This window comes from Monodelphis domestica, chromosome 5 (genome assembly GCF_027887165.1).
Source record: "Monodelphis domestica isolate mMonDom1 chromosome 5, mMonDom1.pri, whole genome shotgun sequence".
NCBI lineage: Eukaryota > Metazoa > Chordata > Mammalia > Didelphimorphia > Didelphidae > Monodelphis > Monodelphis domestica.
The window spans coordinates 178,420,075-178,446,362 of NC_077231.1; the positions used below are offsets into that span (position 1 = coordinate 178,420,075).

At 37.2% G+C, this 26,288-nt stretch overlaps 1 protein-coding gene across 2 annotated transcripts in view; it reads left to right on the forward strand.

Moving 5' to 3' along the window:
• ZNF277 (zinc finger protein 277) overlaps nt 1-26,288 on the forward strand; it is a 170,846-nt gene that overhangs the window by 109,761 nt on the left and 34,797 nt on the right. For both annotated transcript variants that reach the window (XM_001366319.5, XM_056799557.1), the window contains exon 5: nt 13,940-14,031. In XM_001366319.5, the coding sequence (XP_001366356.2) occupies nt 13,940-14,031 (92 nt within the window). The remainder of the gene's footprint in view (nt 1-13,939; nt 14,032-26,288) is intronic.

Genomic DNA, 26,288 nt, shown 5'->3' on the forward strand with positions numbered 1-26,288 from the left:
ACATATAGTTGCAATAGAAACTGACTTCTTGCAAAATAGAAATCATGATACGATCATGCCTGCAATATCCATACCATATATAGAAAAGTGACCAGAGAAGCTACCATGAGAATAAATCTACTATAACTCTACTTGCAGAAAGAGACTTTTCCATAGATGAATTCAGATTTTCCTAACCTAGATAGGTTGCTTATTTGAGGTAATCTGAATATTCCTTCATCCATTCTAGAAGCACTTACTGAGTATCTCCTTAATACAAGGCACTGTGTGATATACTAAGTGTACTAGGCAAGACCTTATACTCATAGAACTTACAGGCTAGAGCAGTGGTTGCCATAAATGGTTCTCAAAACTCTTGGGGATTGGGAAAATGGTTCAATGAGGTTTGTGCTAAAAAATTCTTTATTGGTCACTTAAACAGAAAATAATTACAAAAATAGAAATATAAAATGGTAAATAGTAAAAAATAGTAAAATAATTACAAAATAAGTCGTATTTTAAATTATCTTGGGGGTTCCCAACACAGTTTTGTTGTTGTTGAAAGGAATTCAAGAAACAAAATCACTGGGAGCCATTGGTCTAGATTGTGTATGTAAGGAATTCCAAGAGATTGTATCTACAATACATAACATATGTTAAAGCTTTACAAATTAAATACTGTAAGAGTGCAAAGGAAGTGGAATTAGATTCCTGTTGGTATGATCAGGGAAGACTGCATGGAGATGGCATTTGAAATAGACTTTGCTGAGCAGATAAGTTTTATTTTTAGTTTTAAGTGAAGATGTGGAGAGAATATTCTGGGTAGAAAGAACAGAATGAACATGTTCATGGAGGTGGCCAAAGTGTTCAGGAAAGTAATAGTACAGATTTGTTTGAGCAAAAGTTTGGTGTTGGTAGTGTTTGGAAAATAAGACCTGGGCTAGGAGATCCTGGGAGATCCATGCTAAAAACTTTGGACTTTCCTATAGGCATTTGAGAATTTTCTTTTAAAAAATTATTTTTTTTTCAAATAATAAGCACTTATTTTCTCTTCTTCCTACATCTGCGTGGCAATTTAATTTTTTTTTAAAAAACCTTAAAACAAATATGCATAGTTAAGCAAAACAAATTCCTGTATTGGCTATATGCAATATATGTTTGTCTCAATCTGCATCTCGAGTCCACAATCTTTCTTGCAGATGGGTAGATTCTTTCAGAAGGTGTTTCATTATTGGTCTTTTGGGAATCAGATTTGGTTACTGCATTAATCTGAATTTTTAAGTCTTTCAAAGTTGTTTGTCTTTACAGTGTGTTTTTTTTCATATTAATCATTCTCCAGGTTCTGCTCACATCACTCTGCATCAGTTCATATGAGTCTTCCTATCATCTTTTCAGCTTTTTTTATGGCACAAAAGTGTTTCTTTAAATTTATATACCATAATTTGTTCATCCATTTTCTAATTAATGAGCTCCTCCTTAATTTCTTTCTTTGCCACTACCAAAAGAGCCTACCAGGAATATTTTGGGGCACATATGTCCTGCTCTCTCTTTTGTCCTTTGAGATATGGGACTTGTCAGAATATAGATGATCTAAAAGGTATACATGGTCTAGTGACTTTTGGGTAATAGTTCTAAATTTCTTTCCTGAATGGTTATACCAATTCACAACTCCACCAACAGTGCACATTTGTTTTTCTGAAGCTTCTCCAACATTTGTCATTTCCTTTGTTATAATATTTGTTAGTATGAAAGCTATGAAGAGAAATCCCAGAGTTGCTTTCATTTGCATTTCTCTATTAAGGATTTGAAGAATATCTCATGACTACAAACAGCTCATATTTATTCTTTTGAAGGCTATTTATATCTTTTGGTCCTATATCAATTAGGAAATTTCTCTTATTATTATAAATTTGAACAGTTCCAAATATAGATATAGATGTAATTTATTTTCACATATAAATATATAAAAAAATCTTTATCATATAAACTTTATGCTAAGATTTTTTTTTCCTTTCTAGACTTAGTTACACTGGATTTGTGCAAAAATCTAATCAAAACTGGCCATTTCACTTTTTAAGATCCTCCTTGTCCCTTGTATGGTCATGAATTATTTTTTATCCTCATATCCAAAAGATAATTTCTTCTTTGCCGGTCTAAATTTGACTAAGATGTGATCTTTCAAGGTGTGTGTCTACTAATGTGTGTGTGTGTATATATATACATATATATAGTGTGAAATATTGTTCTAAACCTGATTTCTGCTAAACTACTTTCTAGTTATCTCAGGAATTTTTGTCCAATAGTAAACCCTTTCCTCAGTATTGTGAAGGGTTAATTTCAGGTAAGAGTTTGACAAAAGGGAGGAGAGCAGTTTGAAAAACTCTAAATTTAATTTAGAAGAATTTCAGATAGAAACAGAAAGGAGGAAAGTGAGATTATTACTCTGTATCTTATGGCTAAACCTAAAATCCTAAATCCTACTGAAGATTTCTTAAAAAACCCTCTGCTAACTGTCTTTGAGGACAGGTTCTTCTTGTCTGGCAAACCAGGCCTAACTAAACTATACTACCTATCTAGAAATTTATTCACTATCTAACTACCTATGCTAATCAATCATCATTAATCACCCACAACCTTTTTAAATCTTCTATTTCAATTGTCAGTAGTGAAACTGCCTGTCACAGCGATACAGATAATGCTCCTGCTCTCTAGGGAATCCTAAGACAAAAGCCTACTGAGGGAAAAAAAAAAAACCCTCAGAGATAGACCCCTGCTTCTTCACAGTTCTGAGGAGAAAAAGCCTAACTGTCAACTCATTCCTTCCTTATATATCTTCCTCATCTTTTCTCCCTTAGAATTTTGTAAATGTCCATCCATTTTATTCAACTTTTTTTACTTTATTAGCATATAGTTGGACAAATAATTTCTAGTAATTCACTAGAGAAACTTTCCATCAGTCAACTAACAATTCTTAATTACCTATTTTATTCCAAGCAATGTGCTTGGTACTGTTGATGGTGTTTTAGGCATGTAGCACTTAGGCACTAAAACAATGAAACAGTTGCTACCCTCAAGGGTAAGAATTGTTAGTTGACTGATGGAAAGTTTCTCTAGTGAATTACTAGAAGTTATTTGTCCAACTATATGACATTTACAAAAATACAAAGTGTTTAGATGAATAGAATAAGAAAGAAAATTTAAATAACCCGGCCTCAGAAGAAAAACTTGAAGAAGCCATAAATGAAATTCTAAGGGAGAAAAAACTAGGACCATATGGATTTGCAAGAAAATTATATCAAATATTCATTAGGAAGAACAAAAGGTCTAGAATATTAAGGGAAATAATCTCCAAATATATTATTAAGCACTAATTCTCAAAATGTTTTGGTATTGGTTAAAAAATGAAGATGCTGATCAACAGAACAGATTAATCATATAACATACAGAAGGGAAAAAAAATTCTTTCCTGGACCTTGGACTGGAAGGAGCGCTCTCTTCCCTGTCTCTGGATAGAAGTTCCTCTATTCCTGATTTTCCCAGCTGTGTGCTCTACCTGGATTCCTGTGATTGTGTCATCATCAAAAGGATTTAAGGGGAGCGGTTTGAACTGTAAGGCTGAGCCTTAGGGGCGACAGCCCAAAGAGACAGTTCCAACCAGCTCTGAATGTCAGAACCTTTTCTTCCTCTTGCTATCTACTGCTAAAGACTTTGAACTTAAGAAAACTAGCAAAGATTAGCTTAGACAAAAATAAAAGAAACCCTTTACCAGCCTGTGAGGCCTGGCCTTAGCTCAAAAGCTGAGAGAGACTCAAACCCAATCTGGGGAAATCCTGATTCTCTCTTCCCTGATATCTTCCCAATCCAAACTTGTTATTAAATTCATCTTGAGTTAAAAAACCCACAGTCAGATAAGAGAGTTATCAGTTCAGGGGAACATAGAAGGAGCAGAACCTAAGGATAGTCATTCAACCATAAATGGTCCTTATTGGACCCCTGCCAGGCAACCTTGGTCCAGGGGAAGATATCCTTCAGGAGGGCCCATGCTTCCCTGCCCTGGGGTATCTTCAACATCAATCAATAGAGAAGACATCCCCTCAAGCTATCATAGTTGGTCCATTTCTTGGGAACCCCATTTTTTTCACAGATAGCTTCTCAGGAGGGCGTATCTCCTTTTACCTCACCAGCATCCATATTCCTTCTATCCCCTCAACTCCTCCATTCCCTGTTACAAAACCTTCCTTATCCTCTGTACCTCTTCAATCCCTATAATCCCTTTAACTATTACAATATATAAGTGTATGCAAGTATATAGAAGCAAGGCAATGGTGGTCTATTGCCTAAAGGGAAGGTCTCTAACAACTGGAAGAATCAAGTATAGAAGAGGGCATGGGAATTGAGTCTTGAAGGAAACTTAGGACTTACAGAGATGCAAATGAGAAGGGAGTATATTCCAAGATGGCACAGCCTGTGCAAAAGCAAAGAGATGGAAAGCTTGATATTGCATATGAAAAACAGTTTATTTAGATTCAGTTAGACTATAGAGAACATAAGAGGAATAACTTGTGATAAGACTGAAAAGATAAGTTGGATACATGTTGTGAAGGGGTTTAAAAGTCAAACATAAGAGTTTCTATTTTACTTTAGAATAGGGGACAACTGGAGTTTGAGGAAGGGTCCCTTTGTTAACTATGTAGACATTGGATATTAGAGGAGGGGAGACAAGGCCTGGAAATCCCTGTAATATTCTAGCCTAGAAGTTATGATGGCCTGAACTAGGCTGCATGAACATAGAAAAGCGAGGCAAGAAAGGTGTTGTGAAGGTAAAAATGGGAAGATTTGGCATCTTATTGGGTAATTGGCAGTGAGAATAAGGAATCAGGGATGATGTCAGAATGATAAGCCTACATAACTGGAAGGAGAGTGGTCCCCTTGACAGAAATAGGGAATTAACAACAAAAAAAAAAAAGCAGGTTTGGGGGGAAAGATAATGAGTTATGCTTTGGATGTGTTGACTTTGAGAAGCTTACAGTACTTCCATTTTGAAATATCTAATAGGTAATTGGTGACACATGACTACAAGTCAGGAAAGACCAAAAGCTGGTCATAAAGATCTAGAAGTCATTAGCATAGAAATGATCATTAAATCTGTGAGCACTAATGAGTTCACCAAATGAGAGAATCAGTAGTAACATCCATGATTATGTCCTTTTAAAGCCCTATTGGTTTCACATCTTGATTTAACCATCACACACTAATAAATCTGATATACAGTTATTTCACACACACAGAGAGCTTGATTTATCGTCAGGTTGTTGTGTTTTTAGCACTGCCAAGCATGCTTCAAACATTCCTAGAAGAAAATATGCTTGTGTAAAATAATGTCCAATTATATGTTGATTGAACATCTGACAACCTCAGCCTCCAAAAAATACACAAAACCTCTGACTCCAATGAAAGGAACTTCCCCAAAGCCCCTGTATTTTACTGCACAGGAGGGAAATTTTTTTTATATTTTCCCTTCTCAGACATATATCATCTGTGACTTAATTTTTCACATGATCCTCAGCTTTCTGGTTTACTCTAGCAACCTTCAGCAGTATCCTAAATAATAGCCAGAAAAGAGAGATGCTTAATCTGTGGAAATATTGGATTTCAGTTGGGGAGCTACCAAAAGTGGTAGCAGTAAAAGCTACTGTCAACAGAGGGAAGGAATTTTAGAGAAATGATGCGTTGACAAGGGAGGGGAGAGAACCTCCCCCAACTAAGAGAGAGTATGGAGCCCTTACAAAATCAGTGAAAGGGCAAAATGAAATAAACCTCAATTTTACTTGAGGCAATTTCAAATAGGACCCCATGACTTTTGATGCTTTTATCATCTGGAAAGATTAGACTGGATAAAGCTCTTCTCCACATTGGGACACATACTCATTCCAGCAATGTTTCCTGTGCCCAAGACAAAAGGCAGTTTCATAGCATGACCGAGCATACAAGACACACAATCCAAGAAGATATTTCTGTATCTTTTATAAACCCTTACCTTCTGCCTTAGCATTGATATCATGTATTATTTCCAAGGCAGAAGAGCAGTAAGGGCTAAGCAAGGAGGGCTAAGTGACTTGCCTAGGGTCATAAAGCTAGGAAATATCAGAGACCATATTTGAACCCAGGACTTCCCTTCTCCAAGCCTGGCACCAGCACCCTATCCACTAAGCCACCTAACTGCCCCACCGTGTACATACATTTTCGAGATACCCAGTTGTATATGTATCTCATAAATAGTACCATATTGCCTTAAATAAATGTATGGATCTGTGTGCTGGCAGATGTTTAATAACTTTCTCTTAAAACATAGACTTTCAAGTTTAATCTTTAATCTTTGTTTAATTTAATAAATCTTTAAATTAATCTTTAATCATTAACATTTTCTCTATCCCTTTCTTAAGCCTAGAAAATCAACAACACAATAAATCAAGCCCTGATTTATTTTATTTTATTTATACCTTAGCATTTGCTAACCAATATTGTATATTGATTCCAAGGCAGAAGAGTGGTAAGGGTCAATTAAGTGAGTTGCCCAGGGTTCACACAACTAGGATGTTTTGGGGTTCACATTTGAACCCAGGAACTCCCATCTCTAGTCCTGATTCTTTATCCACTGAGCCATAGTGGATTGCCCCTTCCTTGTACATTTTAGCAAGATATACTTCAAATATAATACCCAAAGGTTCATATTTAAAGGATTAATTTGTGGCAATCTGGAAAATTCCCTCCTCCAGACCATCTCATTCCCTAGGGATGCTATCTAAACAAATTGTGTCTATTTGCATGTGGCGTCTTTGCATGGAACCAACAAAGCAGATATATCAAGCAGCACTGTTTGCCCCCCAAAAGTGCTGCTTTTTGACTTGTGATCAAGGTCAGTCAGACCTCTGTCAGTGAGGGCTTTGTGTTCATCATTTTCTTACAGATATTTTATAGAGATAGGCAACCTCCAAGGGTTACAAGACTTCTGCCCTTCCTGGGGCCAGCCAGAGTGGGCTCAGTGCCCCTTTGAGGTCTCCCAGCTCCTACATTCTTTCAATCAATTGAATTTTGCCCTAAGACTTTCACCAAGTGTCTGCTATGTGCCAGATGCAGGTTATCCTTTGGCAAATTATCACATCTCTTATTTCACCCACACATTCTTCTTCTCTTTTAGTGCTCTGATCGCTTGGCATTATTCTGTGCCTTCACTGACTGAGTCAGGGGAAGAGATAGAAAGGGCACCCGTTAGGTGAAAAACAAAAATGGTCTAGCAGAAAAAGCCAGCAAGTATTAGTGAGTAGAGGAACATCCAAGATTGAACAGGAGACAGAACACCAAGCCTGGCATCTGGAAGACTCATGTTCCTGAGTTCCAATCTAGCCTCAGACACTTAATTAGTGGTGCCACTCTAGGCAAGTCATTTAATGCTATGTGCCTCAATTTCCTCAACTGTAAAAATGAGCTGGAAAAAGAAAGGGCAAATCATCTTTGCCAAGAAAACCCCAGGGTCATACATGAATGAAAATGGCTGAACAACCAACTTTGGTCGCCCTATTCTATCTATAACTAGCTATGTGCTAAGTAATACAATCTTTCTTGAAGTTGGCTTACATGATCTCTAAAGTCCAATCTAGCAAGACATTCGTCCAGTGGCTAGTTTTTGTATGATTTCAGGGGCCTCTGCTCTTAGTCCAGACAATCCTAGGCAAGTGGTATAATGTTGGTTCAGCCAAGTACACTTTGGAATTTGGGCTCATGGTGAGGTGGTAAATGGTAGCTCCTTCTTGGCAGAAACTGGGCCGTCTTTTTCTCCACAACTCTATAACAGAGGAACAAGGTGACCCAATGGATAGAAGTTGGCCTTAAGTCCAGGATGAACTGGTTTCAAGTCTCAACTCTTGGGCCCTCCCAACTATGTGATCCTGGGGAAATTGTGCTACCCCTCAGTGCCCCAGGGCAGTTCTCTAAGAGAAGAAATTAGACCTGTGTGGAGTCCCAATAAAATCACAAGTCCATTTGTTATCCAAGTCCCTGAGGCTAAAACAAGAATGATCTTCCTTCAGAATACTTCCATTTTGCTGGATTTCTCCTTCCCCTTAGCCCAACACCTTCCAGCAATGCTATTTTACATTGTTCTGACCCATGTTGAAAGTGTAAATCAAACTCCCATGACTATGCCAAGTCCAGCTTTTTTTCTTTCCAACTTCCCCTCTTCAAAAAACAGGTCTATGATACGCTGGTTACTTTAGCATTTAAAACAACTATTGAAAGTAATTTTTCTGATGAGCCTTCATCCTTATTACTCTTATACTTTCTTCCCTCCACACCCCCAGAAGAGGCTAGTTGTGTCTGAGTGCTTTAAAGCTGCTCTTGCTCTGTGGTTAGTGTCCTAGCCCTCAGTGTTTTTATACAGATTCAGAGCGTATGTGGGCAGATCACGGAGAATTCATCCAGGTTTTTAGTTATTAAGTTCCAGCCTTTCACAATCCAGGGCATCTTGACCTATGCTGACTGGTGATTGTGTAGTTCCTGGCTGTGCCTTCGTATTTAAGGTTAAAATGAGCTCTTCCTTTTATAAGAAGTTTTTCATTTACCCAGAAGAGTACACTGCTATTAATAAATCATTGAAGAGTAAGGATAAGGGCATTGAAATATAGAGTAACTTATCTACTTTGCCGCCCAATTTGTCCAAGGCTTGAGGGGTAATATGTTTGGGAGATAAGTGGATTTTGATGGTTAAATTACCTTTCAAGGAGTTTACTGGTCATTGCACTTGAGAACAGAGAAGAATGTGATTGAAGAAGGCTGAAATAGTTGTAGTCTATGGACATAATGGACTGTTGTGCAGGGTGAAATGACAAATATGAGCAATGAGGAGAAACCTAGAGAGCTGTTTCTAGTTTACCCTGTACCAATTTATACACAATTTCCCATGTTTCTCCAAATTCATATTGGGCATATATATATATACATAAATGTGTGTATATACAGAGAGAGACAGACAGACACAGAGAGAGATGAGAGAGAGAGAGAGAGAGAGAGAGAGAGAGAGAGAGAGAGAGAGAGAGAGAGAGAGAGAGAGAGAGAGACTTACATTTATATAAATGAAGTTAATAAAACTGAGGAAACAGAACTCTGTGTAATTATAATAACCACTCTTGGTTATTACAGAGAACCCCGAGAAGAGTTAATAAAGCCAACCTTACTCCTCTCAGCAGAAAGGTACGGTAGGGGACCATAAAGCCAAAATAGTTCACATGTTGTTAGGGTATTAGTGATTTGTGCTTTCCTGTCTTTCTCAATCACAAAAAAAAGGGTCCAGTTCCAAGGAGACGATAGAGAGGTACAAGATCTACAAAAGATATCCATAAAACTTTTTTTTAATGAAAATAAAGAAGGAAGTAGAAAGAAGGCCTGTAGAATGAAGGAAAACAAAGTAAAAGTCTGGGTTTTCATTGTTTTTAGAGTGAAAATAAAAATATGTATAAAACAAGCACAAGGTAGTTTTCTGGAAGATTTTGGAATAGTCATGATGATACTATAACTATGTAGAAAGTAGTAACGTTAAGCTTGGATTTTATCTTTACATTCAGGAATGCACAAACAATTTGCATACCTGTCTATAGGAGGAAAACCTTATTTCCACCTTGCTTCCTTTCCTTCCTTAACCAGGTTATATTGTATGGCTATATAAATATAATACCTATAGTCCTCACTTCTGTTCAGTGATGGACTAACTAACCAACCTACCAAGAATTCAAATGACAGCTATCTCACCCCTTGCCTCCAGCACAGATACAAAGCAAAATTGAGAAAACCTAAGCTAAACTGTTTAAATGAATTCTATTTCCCTGTTTTGGTGATTATCTACAAGGTTCTAATAGAATGAAGCTGCTTCCTTCCCTATAGCATTCTTAAATCTAAATCAGGCAAAATAATTACCATTTGGAATGACTCTTATGAGAATGAGGTTATGATGCAGAGAAATGGAAGCCAGAGTTCTGATTTCTTTCCTTTAAGGAAAAAAAAATTTTTGTGTATACTGCCTTTCCACTAATGGCATAGTACATGGAATTTTCCAGCAGTAAATATTTCTCATACATAGAAACAAAACAATGAAGTGGTAAAAGAAAGAAAGAAATAGAATCAAGAAAAATACAAACCAAAAATACAAGTAGGAAAAGAAAAAGCACAAAAATTTTGTAGACAGAAGTATTACTAACTTGATAGCATAAAATTTTTTTTTCAACATAGAGCTAAATTTCAACATTATCTCCTCTGTTGCCAAAGGATAAGAGGCTCATGATTCATCAAAAACAAACATTTGTTTGGGCCTTACTATATGCAAGCTATTGTGCCAAGCCCTGGAAAAAGAAAGAAAAAAGGAAAAACAAGTCCCTGCCATCACATAGTAATAAGGTAGATACTAGATAAATTAGAACTTAGAAGATAAAATGGTTGGTTGATTGTTATCCCTCACACTCAGAAGAGGACCAAAATGGCATCACTGGTGAAATATTCTGAGCTGTGCATAAATCCAATTTAAGTGAGGCATAGCTGGGCAAAGTGATGGAGACTCTCATTCTGTCTTCCAGAGCCATCAAAGACAACGGGCTAAAATACAGAGTAGGTAGAAGGTTAACCTTATTGGGGATGGCACCAGAAGTGGGAGAGTCTAAGAAAGGTCCCTTGAAACTTAAAGAAAGCCAATGATTCTAAGAGGAGGAAGTCGGGACAGCTTTCATTGCAGGCAAGGGTTATAGTGTGGATCGAGGATGGAGACTGAACTTGGAGTGTCACATTCAAGGAAAACTTGTGGATCTGATGTGCATAAGTTAGAAAGCTTAAGAAAAGGTCAGAAGGTAAAAAAACTACCAGTATCTGAATTGTGTAATAAATTTGGATAGGACAAACACCAAAAAAAAAGAAGCTTTCTGAGTGAAGGCACTAGAGGGAGAGTCTGCAAGTCATGGTGTGAACAGTGAAAATTCCAACTTCCCCTTTGTAGCCACTGATTTGGAATATGAGTGAACATGTAATATATACTGGAAAGTATAGACAGGAATTCAGTGTTATCATCCATGGGGATTCAGTTTTCAATACCAGAAAATGGGAGGAGAGACAGAGGTGGGGAGCATGAAATCAAGAAAAATGTAAAAATGAAGAGAATTTTGTTAATTATGGAGTAAGCATCCAGAGGGCACAGTGGAAAGATCAGGCAAATCTAGAGTAAAATATGGTAGAAATTGAGAAGGAAAAGAATAAGGGAGCATACAACTGAGATTGGACAGAGCTGAGCTGAGGCAGGGGGTGTTCTTCATAGACTGGGGGCTTACTACCATAGTGGTAGAGAAAGTAGAAATGAGTAGGAATATACTAACCATTGGGAAATTAGTCCAGACCAAGTAATGGTGAGGTTCACTCATAAAATAAAGTGATTAGAGGGTTCAATATTGCACTTTGTTTTGGTAGAGCCCCTAAGTGCTTGGCTGTGAATATAGGGCAAGCCAGGCAGCGTTGTGGCTAGTTGTGCCCTCAAGCATGTCCAGAAAAACCTAATGAGGAGGGAGAAGGTGGCTTGTTCCTCCTCGGGCTTCCCTTTATTCCCTTTAGCAGGTCCAGAAGTATAGTGTATTATCTTGTTCCAGGGGTCTTATCAGGAGGCTGGATGTGGTTTCTTTTAGTTGATTTTTCTTCATAAGTTATTGTATTCAAGGGGTGGTTAATTTGTATAGAGAGAGAGGAGAAGAGTGGAGACCCCCCCTTCTCAAAACGGGGTTCAGGGGAGACAAATGATGTTTAGGATTGACTCAGAGAGAGGAGAGAGGGTTTCAAGATTTTCCCCCTTTTGTCTTCCCTCCTTAGCTAAGGCTGCTCTCCCAGATTCACTCTTGTCCCTCTTGTCCCCCCTCCACTACTCGAGACCAAAGGGCCTCCTCTTGATCTGTTCACTCACAGTTGTTCAAGCTTGGTGGACAGATAACTTTTTAATGCCAACTTAATCAGGATAATACAAAGGGAAAACTATCAAGGAAAGTGGGGAAAAGGGGTCCCTGTCTCTATCTAAAACCCTTTTCCTCCCTCCTCAAGGTTGGGGGGAACTCAGGCTTTGGCAGCCTGAGCCCCCTGAGAGAAATTCAGGTTGACTCACCCTGGGTTTGGCCCCTTGGCCACAGTTCAGACTCGGGGCAACAGGAGCTGAAGTAAAGTTGGACAGAGTTTTAAAATATCTTTCTCAGATTTCCTCTTCAATAGTCTTTTCAGTTGGGAAATGTTGGGGGGAAAGATTTCCAGTCACCAGCAGGAAAGATGGGTAACCCTCAGGAAAAAGTCTTTTTTCACCTTCTCTCTTCGGCTTCTCAAGTCTGAGAGACCAACAACCCTCCTGAGTCTTCTCCTCCTCAAGATTCCAATCCATTACAGCCCCTCCCCCATCAAGATGATGAGTTTCACACACTCTTCGGCCTGGCACTTCTTCTTTAGTGCCAGCCTCTGTCACATTATGTTTGGTGACTTTGTAGCTAATATGTCATCCAGTGAAATATTTATATTATAAATCAATCAGGTATACATCAAGTATCTGTTACAAGATTAACACTTTGTCAGGGTCTGTAGACACATGAAGAGGTGGTACCCTTAAGCAGCATATTAGTCCTTGGGAAGATATCTGTATACATAACAATGAGTATATAATATCATATATATTAAAGTGTGAAATTATGTGGTGAGAACAATAAATTATGAAAAAGAGACTGGGATAAAAATGGAATGGTCAACAAGGCTACATGGAAGATATCCTGATTTGAGTGTGGCCTTGAAAAGTTGACTTCATTTATATTAAGGGAAAGTATTGACGTAAAAAAGCAAGATGCAAGAATGAGAGCCATCTTCGTGACATATTGGGGAGACCAACAATGACTAAAGTTTAAATGTTTTGGGGAGTAGACAAGATTGGTTCTGGAGGTTTTCATGAAGCCACATTTGGGAAGGCAGAATAATTTAGACTTAATAGAGTAAGAAACCAGGAGGAAGTTTAGCAGAGGTACTTCTATAAGATAAAAATCATCTGGGGTTGGGGGGAGGGGCAACTGGGTGACTCAGTGGATTGAGAGCCAGGCCCAGAGACAGGAGGTCCTGGGTTCAAACCTCGCCTCAGACACTTCCTAGCCGTGTGACCCTCAGTAAGTCACTTGACCCCCATTGCCTTACCCTTACCACTCTTCTGCCTTAGAACCAATACATAGTATTGATTCTAAGATGGAAGGGAAGGGTTTAAATTTTTTTTTAATTTAAAAAAAATAAGATAAAATCATCTGGCAGTAGTAAATAGGATTCACAAAATCATATAAAAACTGCCATTAGGGAGGATAGTATAGTAATTTTTCTGTGATGCAGTGAAGACCCACTCTAAATGCTTGCAGTCGGAAGGAAGAAGGAGGGAGGGATACAAGAGACCTTTTAAAGCTAAAATAAAATCAATAGGACTTGATGATTGACTGACTGCATATGGAGGAGGAGGAAGCAACAGAATGAATCAAGATGACTCTCAGGGTGTTTAGCCTGGATAATTATAGGAGGATTTGTTAGTGGTGACAGCAACCGGGAAGTCCAGAAAATGAGCTGAGCTGATTTTGGAAGAGAAGATGATTAGTTCCATTTTGAACATGCTGAGTTTATGGTGACCGTGGGATATTCAGATGGAAATGTTCAGGAGGTAATTAGAAATTGAAGACATGAACTTAAGCAAGAAAACATTGCCGAAGGTGGAGATCTTCCCTCTGTGTTCTTACCCCAACTTCCTTCCTTCCACACTCGGTTTTTATTTATTTATTTATTTTGCAAAGTAGTGCTATGACAAGACAGGTGAAAACCAATTGAGAAACACTTAATCATGAATTTGCTATCATCAATCAATGAGATATGTCTTGTTTTGTAGAAAGAAATCCTAGAGCAGCAACAGCATGAAAGATATGATACCAACTTCCATGGAGTATGTATGTTTTGCAATGAAGAATTCACAGGAAACAGGTTTGAATTTTGTCCATCTTTCCATTTTATAAACTCTTGTGTATGTACTTATCTGTGGTCTGATTCAGTAGAACCTTTCAACAGCATCCACTAGAAATCAATTCTCTCTCTCTCCTCCCACCATTCTTTTCTTTAAAAAACAACGCAAAGTTGTGAGGAGATGATAAAATACCTAATGATCTGGTTTCTGAAACTTTGTTATTTAACAAAGATCTGTTGAGATACACATATCACATAGACAGCAAGGAATAGTTCTTTTCTTTTAACTTCTCCAACCCCAGAGCCTTACAAGGAAAGGGATTATATACTGGGTATAGAGTTATTGAATTCAAAGATAAAAAGAAAGAACCACCACTTCCCAAATGGTTTTTTTTTTCTTAAAATGAATTGACACTGGGAACATTAATCTCTAAACTTCTCATTCAACATCCCTCAACCTACAGAGCTGTCTCTAGCAGTGAGTACAAACAAATTCACAGGAATATAGCTTAAGTTTTGACTGTAGAGATTCTCAGTGGCAGTGACTAAATCAGAACCAGCATCAACACCCACCACTCATCACCTATCACCAATCCATCCAGGTCAGTTAACAGACACTGATTCTTCCCAGCCACACTCGCACTCAGGGTGGAAAATGAACACTCTACTCAGAAACAAGAGGGGAACAAACAACAGACTTGAAGAAAAGGAGGCTAGAAACTTAGTGAGAGCCAGCACTCTCCATTTCCCTACCTCCCTAAGAGCAAAGACCCAAACACAGCCATCAACCTCAAAAAGTTTGGGGATGTCCAGCACCCAAATCTCAAGAGTTCTGTGCATCTGGGGAAGGGGACAAGAATAAAAAGAGAATCCAGATATAAGTGAAGGAAAATACAAGAAAAAGGCTAAAAGACAAAAAAAAATGGAGAAACTGAGTAAATACCTAGCTCACAAATCGATAAACCAATAAGAAAAGGATGAGTAAAACCTTAAAAGTGAGAAACCAAGCAATTCAAATTGTTATAATATAAAGGAAAATTAATCAAATGTTTCCTCTTGGAAGTGAATCAGATGGACCCTCCAGACATCATGGAACAACAGCAAGAAACTTAAGAAAGATTCAAAAGAAATGTAAAATTCTTCAAAAAAACAAGCTAATTATAAATTTAGGTCAGAAATGAGGAATCTCAGCATAGAATGTGAAAACAATGTTATTTTGCATATATCTAAAAATTAAGTTTTGGTATCTTCTCAAGGAAAACCCATTTTATTGTCCTTGATCCGAGGCTGTGGCTACTCAAGATCAAGAGAGAAGACAAATAAATTCTTAGTATGATTTTGACTGAATTCAGGGTTCTTTCTGACACAGTGAGAATGGCATTTAAGTTGGTCTTTTTAAATGGTTCAAAAAAAATAGTCTTGAAATTCTGAAAATAAAAAGAACTGAAAATACTTATTTGTAAAAGACAATAGGATTGGGCCTCTATATGAAAAATCTTTTGGTTTACTGAAACAGTAAAGACTTATATGAAGAATAAAATTTTTGAAATAAAAGAGCCCTTAATTCTAGAAGGACCAGAATTTAAGAATACCTTGAAGGATAAGCTTTATCAATTGGTGCAGTAATTTTTTGAATCTATAAAGAAAATAGAGATAGCAGACTAAATATTTTTTTATTTCGGAGTTTTTTTTTAATGTTTGAGTAGGCATGCCAGGGCCTTCAAATGGTAAAGATCACCTATTTTGTTTTACAAATGATGAATATGGTTCCCATCATCTTCTTGCTATATTCATTGGAAGTGGGTCTGATCAAAAAATGAAATATAATCAAACTAATCAGAAGCCTGCAATTAACATGAAAATGAATTTTTAAAAGCCTCCAAAAAATAAATCCCTGTTTTATATCATGGGAATTGCTTAGCTATCTGAGAGACCACACCAAGCTAGATGATTTTTAAAGACTCTGCTAATTTGTTAGCACTACATTTATAGGGTTTTTTTTTCCATTTACTAACTTAAATATTATGAAGTAAGGATGCTGAAAAGCAAACATAGGGGACAGCTACATGGTTCAGTGGATTGAGAGCCAGGTCTAGAGATGGGAGATCCTGGGTTCAAATCTGGCTTCAAACGCTTTGAACTATGTGACCCTGGGGAAGTCATTTAACCCTCTTTTCCTACCCCATACCCCTCTTCTGCCTTGGAATCAATACATAGTATTACTTTTAAGAGTTCTTAAGAAGTCTTGTTAAGGGGTTTTATAAATATATAAATGAAAGCAAACAAATGTGCACTTGTATGTACACAAACAGGGATCTATATACTACCATTAAATTGTAAATCCTTCTATATTTTCTTTTTCCCTATACAAGAAATTGAGGGCAGTGGGGAAGGATTATAACAAGAGAAAGCTCTAGGCACAGTGTGTGCTCCAAAAATAAAGCACACTAACCCATTTAAAGCAATTTCAATGGCAGAGAACAAAGAAATAGAGAGTACTTGTACAGAGAAATTAAGGAGAAGTAGGTCATACTCAGTTAAAATTTAGATATGAGATTTTGTTCAAATCTGAGTGTATTTAAAGAATACAAAGTCCAGAGTTCCACACAGTAAAAAAACACCACCAGTACTTACCTGGGGCTTAGAACCTCAGAGTCAGCAGAGAGCATTGGTCTCTTTCCCTTTGCCCCCATATCCAGTCAGTCAGCAAATTTATTGGTTTCAGCTTTAAAGCATCTTTTCTAATGTCTCACCTTTTTATTTCTTCACTTCCACTACCCTTATTATCTCTCAATTGAAATATCAGAATAATTTGCTAATCCATCTACAGCTTGATCTAACCCTTGTGCCTGTCTCATCATACTATTCCAATCTTGGAAAGGCTTGTGTCTTCCAGTTGCCATGGCCACCATCTTGTCATACCAGGTCCCTTTCTCTCCTTCTCCCCTCCATTCTCTCTTTCAAGAGTTATTTCCTATTTCATTCTTTTTTTTCTAGCCAAACCCAACTACTTGCCAGCACCGCCATGCCTTTGTTCTTTTGGTACCTGATATTCCCCACTTGGCTGTGATCTTTCCCTTATATAATGCCATTTTGCAGTTTTGGTACTTGTATTCCACTTTGTGCTATATTTACCTTTGGACATGTGTTATCTGTTCTCTTCTAGACTGTAAATTCAACCAGGGCAAAAACTGTTTCTTATCCCTCTTTGTATCTCTCCTAACACTTAGAACAAATACATGTTAAATGAATAACTGGATGTATACAGCAAGCCAATTAGCTGTGGCAGTAAGAAAGTCTATTCTGCTGTCATTAACTATATGCCTAATCTTGCCCAGTCATCTCAATATTTATGCTATTATTAACAATTGTGACCACATCATGTTCATGTGTTTCAATGCCAGTCCAGCAATACCACTCCCAGAAAACTGTACATCTTTTCACATACAAAGGAGGAAATATTATTTATTTTAGTGAGGGGAATTTGGAACTATAGGTTCATATCTTCTCAGGATATGTATCAGTCAGTCAAGCATTTATTCATTTTTATTAATTAATTTTATTTATTAATTATCTGCTAGGTGCCAGGGACTGTGCTAAGTGATGAGACTATAATGAAAAGGAAAAGAAAAAGGAAAGCCCCTGTTCTCAAGGAGCTCACAATCTAAGGGAGACACAATATGAAAACAACCATGTACAAATAAGCTATCTAAATTGGGAATAATCAATAGAGAGAAGGGACTAGCATTTACAGGGATTAGGTAAGCCTTGCAGAAGACACTATTTTAGCTGGAACCTGAAGGAAACCAAATAGAGATCAGGGAGAGAATTATGGGCATGTAGGGAAAACCAGGGAAAACACCCAGTCAGGAGATGGAGTATCTTGGTCACAGCAAGGAGGTTGGATCATAGAATATATGGAGGATGTCAGTGTAAGAAGACTGGAAAGGTAGAAAGAAGCCAAGTTATGAAGGCCATTAAAAGCCAGACAAAGAATTTTAGAGGGAAGGGAAAGGAGAAGGGAATAAGCATTTATATAGCTCCTACCATATGCCTGGCAGGGTACTAAGAACTTTTTTATTATCATTTGATCCTCACAACAATTCTGGAGTTATGGAGAACCTACTCTGTACGAAGCATTATGCTAAGTGCTTTTTGCAAATCTTATCTCAAATATTCACAACTCTACAAGTACTATTATTATTCCCATTTATAGTTGAGGAAACTGAGTCAAATAGAGGTCATATCACTTGACCGGGGTGTCAAAGCTGGAAAGTGTCTCTAACTGAATTTGAACTTGGGCTTTCCTGATTCTAAGCCCAGAGCTCCATCCATTCTACCATCAATAGCCTTCAGTTTTTTATATGATCCTAGAAATGATAGGGAACTGCTGGAGTTTAATAAATCAAGGAATGATGGAGTAAAACCAACATTTAGAAAGATCACTTTAAAAAATGGATGGGTTCTTTTTTTTTAATTAGTGCACAAGCTCCATATTTTTTGAGACAATATGGTGTAAGGCAGATAATACTAGACATGTAGTCAAAAGCACTGTATTCAAGTCCGAACTCCACTAGTTTCTATGTGAAAATTAAGTCTCAATTCTTCATGTAAAAAATTGTATATACTTTTTATATAAAATTTTTATGAATACTTTTTTTAATAAAATTAAGCAACTTCTTTTCCCATAAGCAAATGCTCATCTTACTCTCTTCACATAAAAATCCCCTATCATGTAGGCCAATAAATACTAAATATGTTAATATAAATAATAAATATTAGAATTACTGGCAATGTGATTTAATTATGTTCATACAAGGTAACCAATAAAACTGATATAAAATTGTTATTTACATTGTTTAAGCTGAAAGATCCTAGCCAGTCAGCTCTGGCCATCATTTACAATGTTTGATTTCTCATTTAGATAACATAACCCTATCATCTTTTTATCTCAAGAAGCCAAGTAGAGTCTCTTCTCAAGAAGAATTTTCTTCTTTGTAAGGTAAAACAATCAGAAAAGTTCACTAAAGAAATCTTTTCTTCATCCCCTTTCTTTGTACCTCACACATTCTATCCAGAATTGGCAAGAAAATAGTCTGTCACAATTGACAGTTAAAACTGCCGATTCTTCAGCATTTTAAAGCTAATTAAAGATCCAGTAAGAATAACTATCTAGTCACCAAGGGAAAGGCTACTATAGCTGGTGTTACACCTGCCTTACAAAGTTGAGGATCAAATGAAAACAAGTCACATACTTTGTAACCATGAAGTACTAAATGTGTATTGATATTAATATTTTATTTACTAGTTCAATTCCTTCCCTTCCACATTTCCTCTGATAATTTCTTGCCAAAATGAGGGGGGAATTATGTCATGAAATCTTAACTTTGTCTCTGTTCTTAGCAGGGGAGTAAAAAATCTGCAATCTTTTAGCATCAGTTGCTATACAGATTTTTTAAAAATTTCTTCCTTCCTTCAAAAGTTCCACGTGTTCAAAAAAAAGTCGTTGTTGAATAAGAACTAGAGCCCAGCTAATTTGAGCAGCTTCCCACAGGTTAATTTCATTCTGAGTCATAACAGCCAGATACCCTCAACCTAGGGCATAACTGTTCCTTCCCTTTTCTCTTTAATTTGGAATGATTCTAAAAGTGAATTGAAATACTAGCATTTCAGCCCAGTGGAGAGAAAAGAAGGACAGAGGAAGATGAAGGGGCCTAAGGCACAACAAAGTTTAACAGAGAAGTAAGTGATAATTGTTCTCATCTCTCTACTTCAATCAATGGGTGACACCTAAGTACTTGTTAATTTAAGTTTTTATCTACCAAAAGCTCATTCTGTGAGCAGTATAAAATGTCAACAGAGAAATAAAAATAACACAGAAGGAGGGGGGAACTGTGGAAGGAAAACACTTTTTTAAAGTGGAGAAGTGGGGATATGTGCAAATGAATATAGTAAAGTATTGATCTCCGAAAATTCTACATAGTCTTTTTTGAATTGCTTGATTCTATGAATCCTTTAGTTCATAAGAATGATCTACAGAAAGGATCAGCTGTCATTGTGTATAAATGTAGACTTGTGGACCCCAAGAGAAAATATTATACGGCAAGAGATTGAAATGCTGGCTGAGGCAGTTATAATTAGGAGATGAAGCTGACATTGTGATAGTGGTGAATTGAGATGAGAAACAGGGTAGCAAACTTGGACACTGAGTTTTAAAATTAATATCCAATAACTATTATATTTTAAAAGATTTATTAATAATAACAAAGGCAAAAGAACTGCCTGAATTCAGCCGGTCATAGGTCCAAAAAGATAGGGTGGAGTTACAGCCACTTAAATATGATCACGCAAAACACGGGGATTGTAAAGATTAAAATTTAGGGGAGATGGGGAGACTGAGGCAGGTAGAAATTAGTTTCTCTCTGCAAGGAGTATTATATTTTTTAGAGGTTTATTGAAGGTTAAAGATTAAAGAATATACAAGTAAGAAACATGTGCCTAGGCCAGAGGCCTAGACAAAATAACCTCACATCACGCAAGAGACCGCCTGCTCCAAAACGGAAGTCCAAAAAGAGCCAAGAGAGAGAGCCCCCTCAAAAGCCTTTGAATCAGCTTAAATACCTTCTCGATCTCGGCCCAGGTGAGATTACAAGGCATTCTGGGGAAGTGGAGCAAAGGCTTGTGGGGATTGTAGTCCTGTATTCGAGTCTATTTTTTTTTTTTACAATCCCTGTGTGATCATTTTTGGAAAAATTAATTTTTCCCCAAAAGGATCATAAAAACATAATAAACTTAAAAGATTACAATACTGTGAGGATAAGAGAAAAAAGAATAAAACCAATAATTGCTGAACACATTGACAAAAAGCTGTTAGGGGGCAGTCCCCTTTGGCATAAAAGTATACATACAAATAAATGTTCAATCAACCACACCCAAAGTTCAATTTTGTGCAACTTGTGGTCTGGAGGCTTCTTCATGGTGGCTTCTCCAACAGTTCAGTTCTGGATTCAGAGAGGTAACATCTTCTTTACCTAAAATTCTTCTCAAAAGGAATTTAAACTTTGCAATTTAAATAATGATTTTTTTTACATTCCCCCGTGTTGTGGGTGATTGAAAGATTCAGAATCAGTTAGGGATGCATGGCTGAGGTATGAGGTATATGAATCAATTGGCAAGAGATATTAAAAAGACATCAGAAAATTCAAAAGAAAAGAAAAATTTCTGGATGAAAATATAGACTATCAAAGTCTTATGTGTAAAAATTCCAAGTAGAAGAAAAATAAATCTATAACAGGTCCTTCAATCAGAGCCCAATCAAAATGATCTAAGTAATGATGCATTTACCCAGTCAGTGCCAGGACTACAGAAAGGTACCACACCATAAGAGGCAGAAAAGGGGACCAGATTATAGGAGCCAAGGTTTGGGGGATACTCGCTGTGAGTATCTTCAGGGTGAGTGTGGATACAAGGAAAGCCTATGTCTTAACACATGTTAAACATAGTAACCTCGAGTCTTCACACTAGGTTCAAGACCTTTGTATTGGCCTAGAAGTGCATCAATCCATCCTAGATTGGCCTTTCTTTGGCCCTATGAAATGGCTCTTGTGTGTATCTCTTGTCCTGGAATCAGACAGAGTCATTAAGCAAAGTGCCATAATTTATTTAAATAATTAGTGGCATCATTTTTATAGTCACAAGCCTTTTAGGGCATGTATTAGCAAATGTATCTTAAACTTAAAAATCAAAAGGTTAAAGAAAATGTTAATACTGGTGACATGTGCTTCAAATATAAAAAGGAGAGAAAAAATAATAAAAAAAAACTGAAAAAGTATATTGCACATGCAAGAAAAATATAATAATAAAAGAGCTTTAAAAAATTCAAAAATATAGCTTATAACCATTGACACTCTGTGTCAGTTAAGAAAATATAAAATACAAGGCTTTCTCACCAAAATATGAGATCCATTTCCTCTTTGTATCTGGCCATGATCACTGTGAGTAGAAGGCAAATGAATTGAACAAGGTTAACAATTTTTTCATCTTTAAAAATACAGTAGTACAAATATGTAGATATCAAAATCCCCAAAATTCTCAATAGCCCAATTAATTACAATAGCAAACAAATACACTTTCATATTTCACATAAGTTTCTGTATGACATTTTTAAAACCTATGAATTGATGGACATTTGTCACAATTTTTACAAACATAGCAATCCTTCAACCTTGATATTTAAACATATTTTTTAAAACAAAGTAAAACTCATCTTGGGTTTAGAACATAATCAAGAAATCTATATATCATTCTGGTAGAAGTAAAATAGTGAGCTGAAGAGCATAAATAAAGGGGTGCTCCTTTTTCTTGGAGGCTTATAGGGATACAAATGCCCTGAGATTAACTGCCCAACTTCCATTCACATGTGGGAAGGTTGGGGGTTATAAAATGTATTTCACTTCAGCTAATGGGCCTTATCTCGTGGTAGGGGCAGGCAAAAATAACCAGATTGTTAAAAAAAAAATTCCAAAAATCATATTTAAAAAACCCTTAAAATCAAATCATTTGAGGTATTTAGCACATTAAAATTCCAAAGGTTGTTAATACAATTATAACCAGTTCTGAAGTCCATCTATCCTCAGCAAAATAGAAAAAAGCTGTTTTTTTCATATATGGGCTTATTCACAATAATATTTGTTCAACACAGTTATAGGGGAAAAACAACAGAATTTTAAAACTCAGTACATTCAAAATAAATTCAATCAACCTTCAGTTCACAGAATAATATTCAATCCAGTAATATATGAACTTAAAATCACAAAGTTATATCTTAAACAAAACAATGCAATAGAATACAGAGATTTTTTTATAAACCATTGGAGTCTGAAATACCTTAGAATATAGCCTTTAGTCTCTTCAAAGTTCCTTGGGGTTTTTTGTTTGTTTGTTTGTTTGTTTTTAATTATCCATTTAAATGTCTATTGTCTGAAGGTAGAGTAGTAAAGGCTAGGCTATGGGGTTCAAGGGATCCGTCCAGGGCCCCATAGCTGGGAAGCATGGGAGGCCAGATTTTAACTAGAGACCTCCTGTCTCTGGGCCTGGCTTCCAGTTCGCTGGGCCACCCATTTTCCTCCCCAAAGTTAAAGTTGAATCTTTGGGCTGAGTCTGCTCCCTGACAGGCAGGTAAAATCAATGAAATTGCCAGAAGAGTCAAAAATCCTTTTAAACAGCCCATTGCTTTTTAGGTTTCTGTTTGAAAAGTCTGTTTCTTCTCTCTAGTCTTTTCTCTCTTTCCCCTCTCTGATACCCCTGCGGCCAATACCCCAGCCACGTGGAGGCTTAGCCTAAGGGAAAATTGCCCGGTCTCCTTTCCCTCTGGTCTCTCCCCTCCGTCCACGTGGCCAATACTGTTACCAGCTGGTCGCGATGAGTCCTGAGCGATCTGCTCCAAGGATCTGGGTGATGAGCCGGCTGGGTCGCGCTCATGGGTCTGGGGCACAGAAATAGGCAGGCAGCGGGCCAGTGAGAGGCCAGGAGCAGGAGCGGCTGCAGGGGTGGGCAAGGCCGGGACCAGGTACCAGGTGAGGACGTTCAGGGCTGCAAGCTGCAGGCAGGAAGTGGTGGGGCCGAGCCAGGTTGGGAGGGCAGCAGGTCCAGAGCCTGTAGCAGCTTTCTGAGGGTAGAAAACCTTGGCCAGAGAGATATGGCTCAAAAAAATTTTTTTCTAGGTACTAGCTATTAAAAGTTGAACTAAAGATCAGAAAAGAATTCAGAAGATTGAGTTTTTTTTTTTCCCCCATTAGGTCGCCAAACTGTAAAGATTAAAATTTAGGGGAGATGGGGAGACTGAGGCAGGTAGAAATTAGTTTCTCTCTGCAAGGAGTATTATATTTTTTAGAGGTTTATTGAAGGTTAAAGATTAAAGAATATACAAGTAAGAAACATGTGCCTAGGCCAGAGGCCTAGACAAAATAACCTCACATCACGCAAGAGACCGCCTGCTCCAAAACGGAAGTCCAAAAAGAGCCAAGAGAGAGAGCCCCCTCAAAAGCCTTTGAATCAGCTTAAATACCTTCTCGATCTCGGCCCAGGTGAGATTACAAGGCATTCTGGGGAAGTGGAGCAAAGGCTCGTGGGGATTGTAGTCCTGTATTCGAGTCTATTTTTTACAGGATGCAGGAAAAGGGAATTTTGGGAAATACAAAGGGACTTCTGAGGGATGAAGTCCAAAGACTTAAAAAGCTCCATTTATATAAAACTTAAAATATCATGCTTGATGGAATGGCATCAAAATGGCCAATATGGAATGAGTAAATAAATACAACCCCTTCCCCATGATCAAGTGATAATCTCATTAAATTGTGAGAAGCCAGGAAATCTTAGGATCATGTGAGACAATCCAGGAAATAAAGGAGGCTGACACCTTACCTTTTTCCTCGCACTCATTTCAAGTTGAGAGATTATCTTAACGGGACTTTTACAGAACTTGAAGATTAGGTTTTAAGATGAGGAGATGCCTTCAACATCCTATTCTGATGTCTCAGTGATGTAGAGTTGGTCATGGATTCCCAAAGGCTCAACCAATGAAGCACAAACTCTGATGTGTCTGTTATAATAGAAAGCTCCCAAGTACATTCCCTGGAACAGTCTGTGCCGGCTTTCTGAGGAACAGTCTAACTGAGTACCAAGAAGCTCTTTACTAAGAGTCTTGACTGGGAAATAAATTCTTTGGCCTTGGGCAATGTGTGAATAAAAAAAAAGAAAAATACAAAATGGCCCTCAGGCCATTGTAGTTGTGTAGCGATGGCATCAGTGATAGGAAAAAAGAGGACTGAGTGTTAAGGATTAGTCACTTTTTAGGCTATTCCCATGATTCTAGATAGATGTTTCAATGTAGCAGGGCACTGTTTCTTTTCCTTCCCCATAACTTGGAAGAATAAATACATCAAGAGAAACGTATTTTGTAGATCAGAGAATAAATAAGTGCACAGCTCACCTTTAAAGGCATGTAATTCTGTTACCAGAGAAGGAAGAAGCACAAACTTGGACTCCTAATCCGGACATGGTGCAATAATTCATGCACTTCTGGTGCATTTATGTGGCTTCTAGTTCATCTTTTACCGACTGGTCAGCATATGTAGGCCATTGTTTAATAGTTTAATAGTTTTATTATTTTATTATTTTATAATATATATATATAAACATATATATTATATGTTTAATAGTTGCTTTTCTCTCTCAGGGCACTGATGGATGTGGAACATTGGCCATCTCTTGTGCCTGGCAAGTTTGCCTCATCACCTCATCACTGAGCCCCTAGCTTGCTTTAAGACCCAGCCCCAGTACCCTCCCCCCTTTTCAGTTTCTAATGCTTTTCTACCCCAACTACCTTGTGTTTAATTACATCGTGTTTATTTTTTTACTTATTTTATCTATACTTATATGTGAAGCTCTTGTCTCCTCCATTAGAATGTCAGCTCTTTTTAGGATAGCTAGGTGGCATAGTGTATAGAGTGCTGAACCTTTAGCTCTTTGTAAATTTGAGTAATTAGACCTTTGTCAGAGGTTTTTGTTAAGAAGATTGTTTCCCAATTTGTTATTTCTCTTCTAATTTTGTTTGTACAAAACTTTTTAAATTTAATGTAATCAAAATTATTTATTTTACATTTTGTGACTCTTTCTATGTCTTGCTTGGTTTTAAAATCTTTCCTTTCCCAAATGTCTGGCATGTATACTATTCTGTGTTTACATAGTTTCCTTCTTTATGTTCAAGTCATTCACCCATTCTGAGTTTAACTTGGTGTAGGATGTGAGGTATTGATCCAAACCTAATCTCTCCCACACTGTCTTCCAATTTTCCCAGCAGTTTTTATCAAATAGTGGGTTTTTGTCCCAAAAGCTGGGATCTTTGGGCTTGTCATAGACTGTCTTCCTGAGGTCACTTACCCCAAGTCTGTTCCTCTTAGTCATTTAATCAGTCTTCAGGACAAACCCTTCCTGTGACTAAGAAAGACAATTAAAGAAAACCTCCAGTAGAGTAATCTATCTTTGTAATTTACTTCTCTATCAAAAAGTGAAGGTATATTTTATTATCTGTTTGCTTTGTCAATTTCTCAAAATTCATAATGCTTTTAATAATCTTTTCATTTATATTGCCTTCCATGGCCAATGTGGAAAGTGTTTTGCTTGACTATTCAAAAATTGTCAGAAGGGTTTTGTTTTATTTTGTTTCTACATGGAGGGGAGCTAGAAGGGGAAGAGGAACTAGCTATAGGGATGAAAAA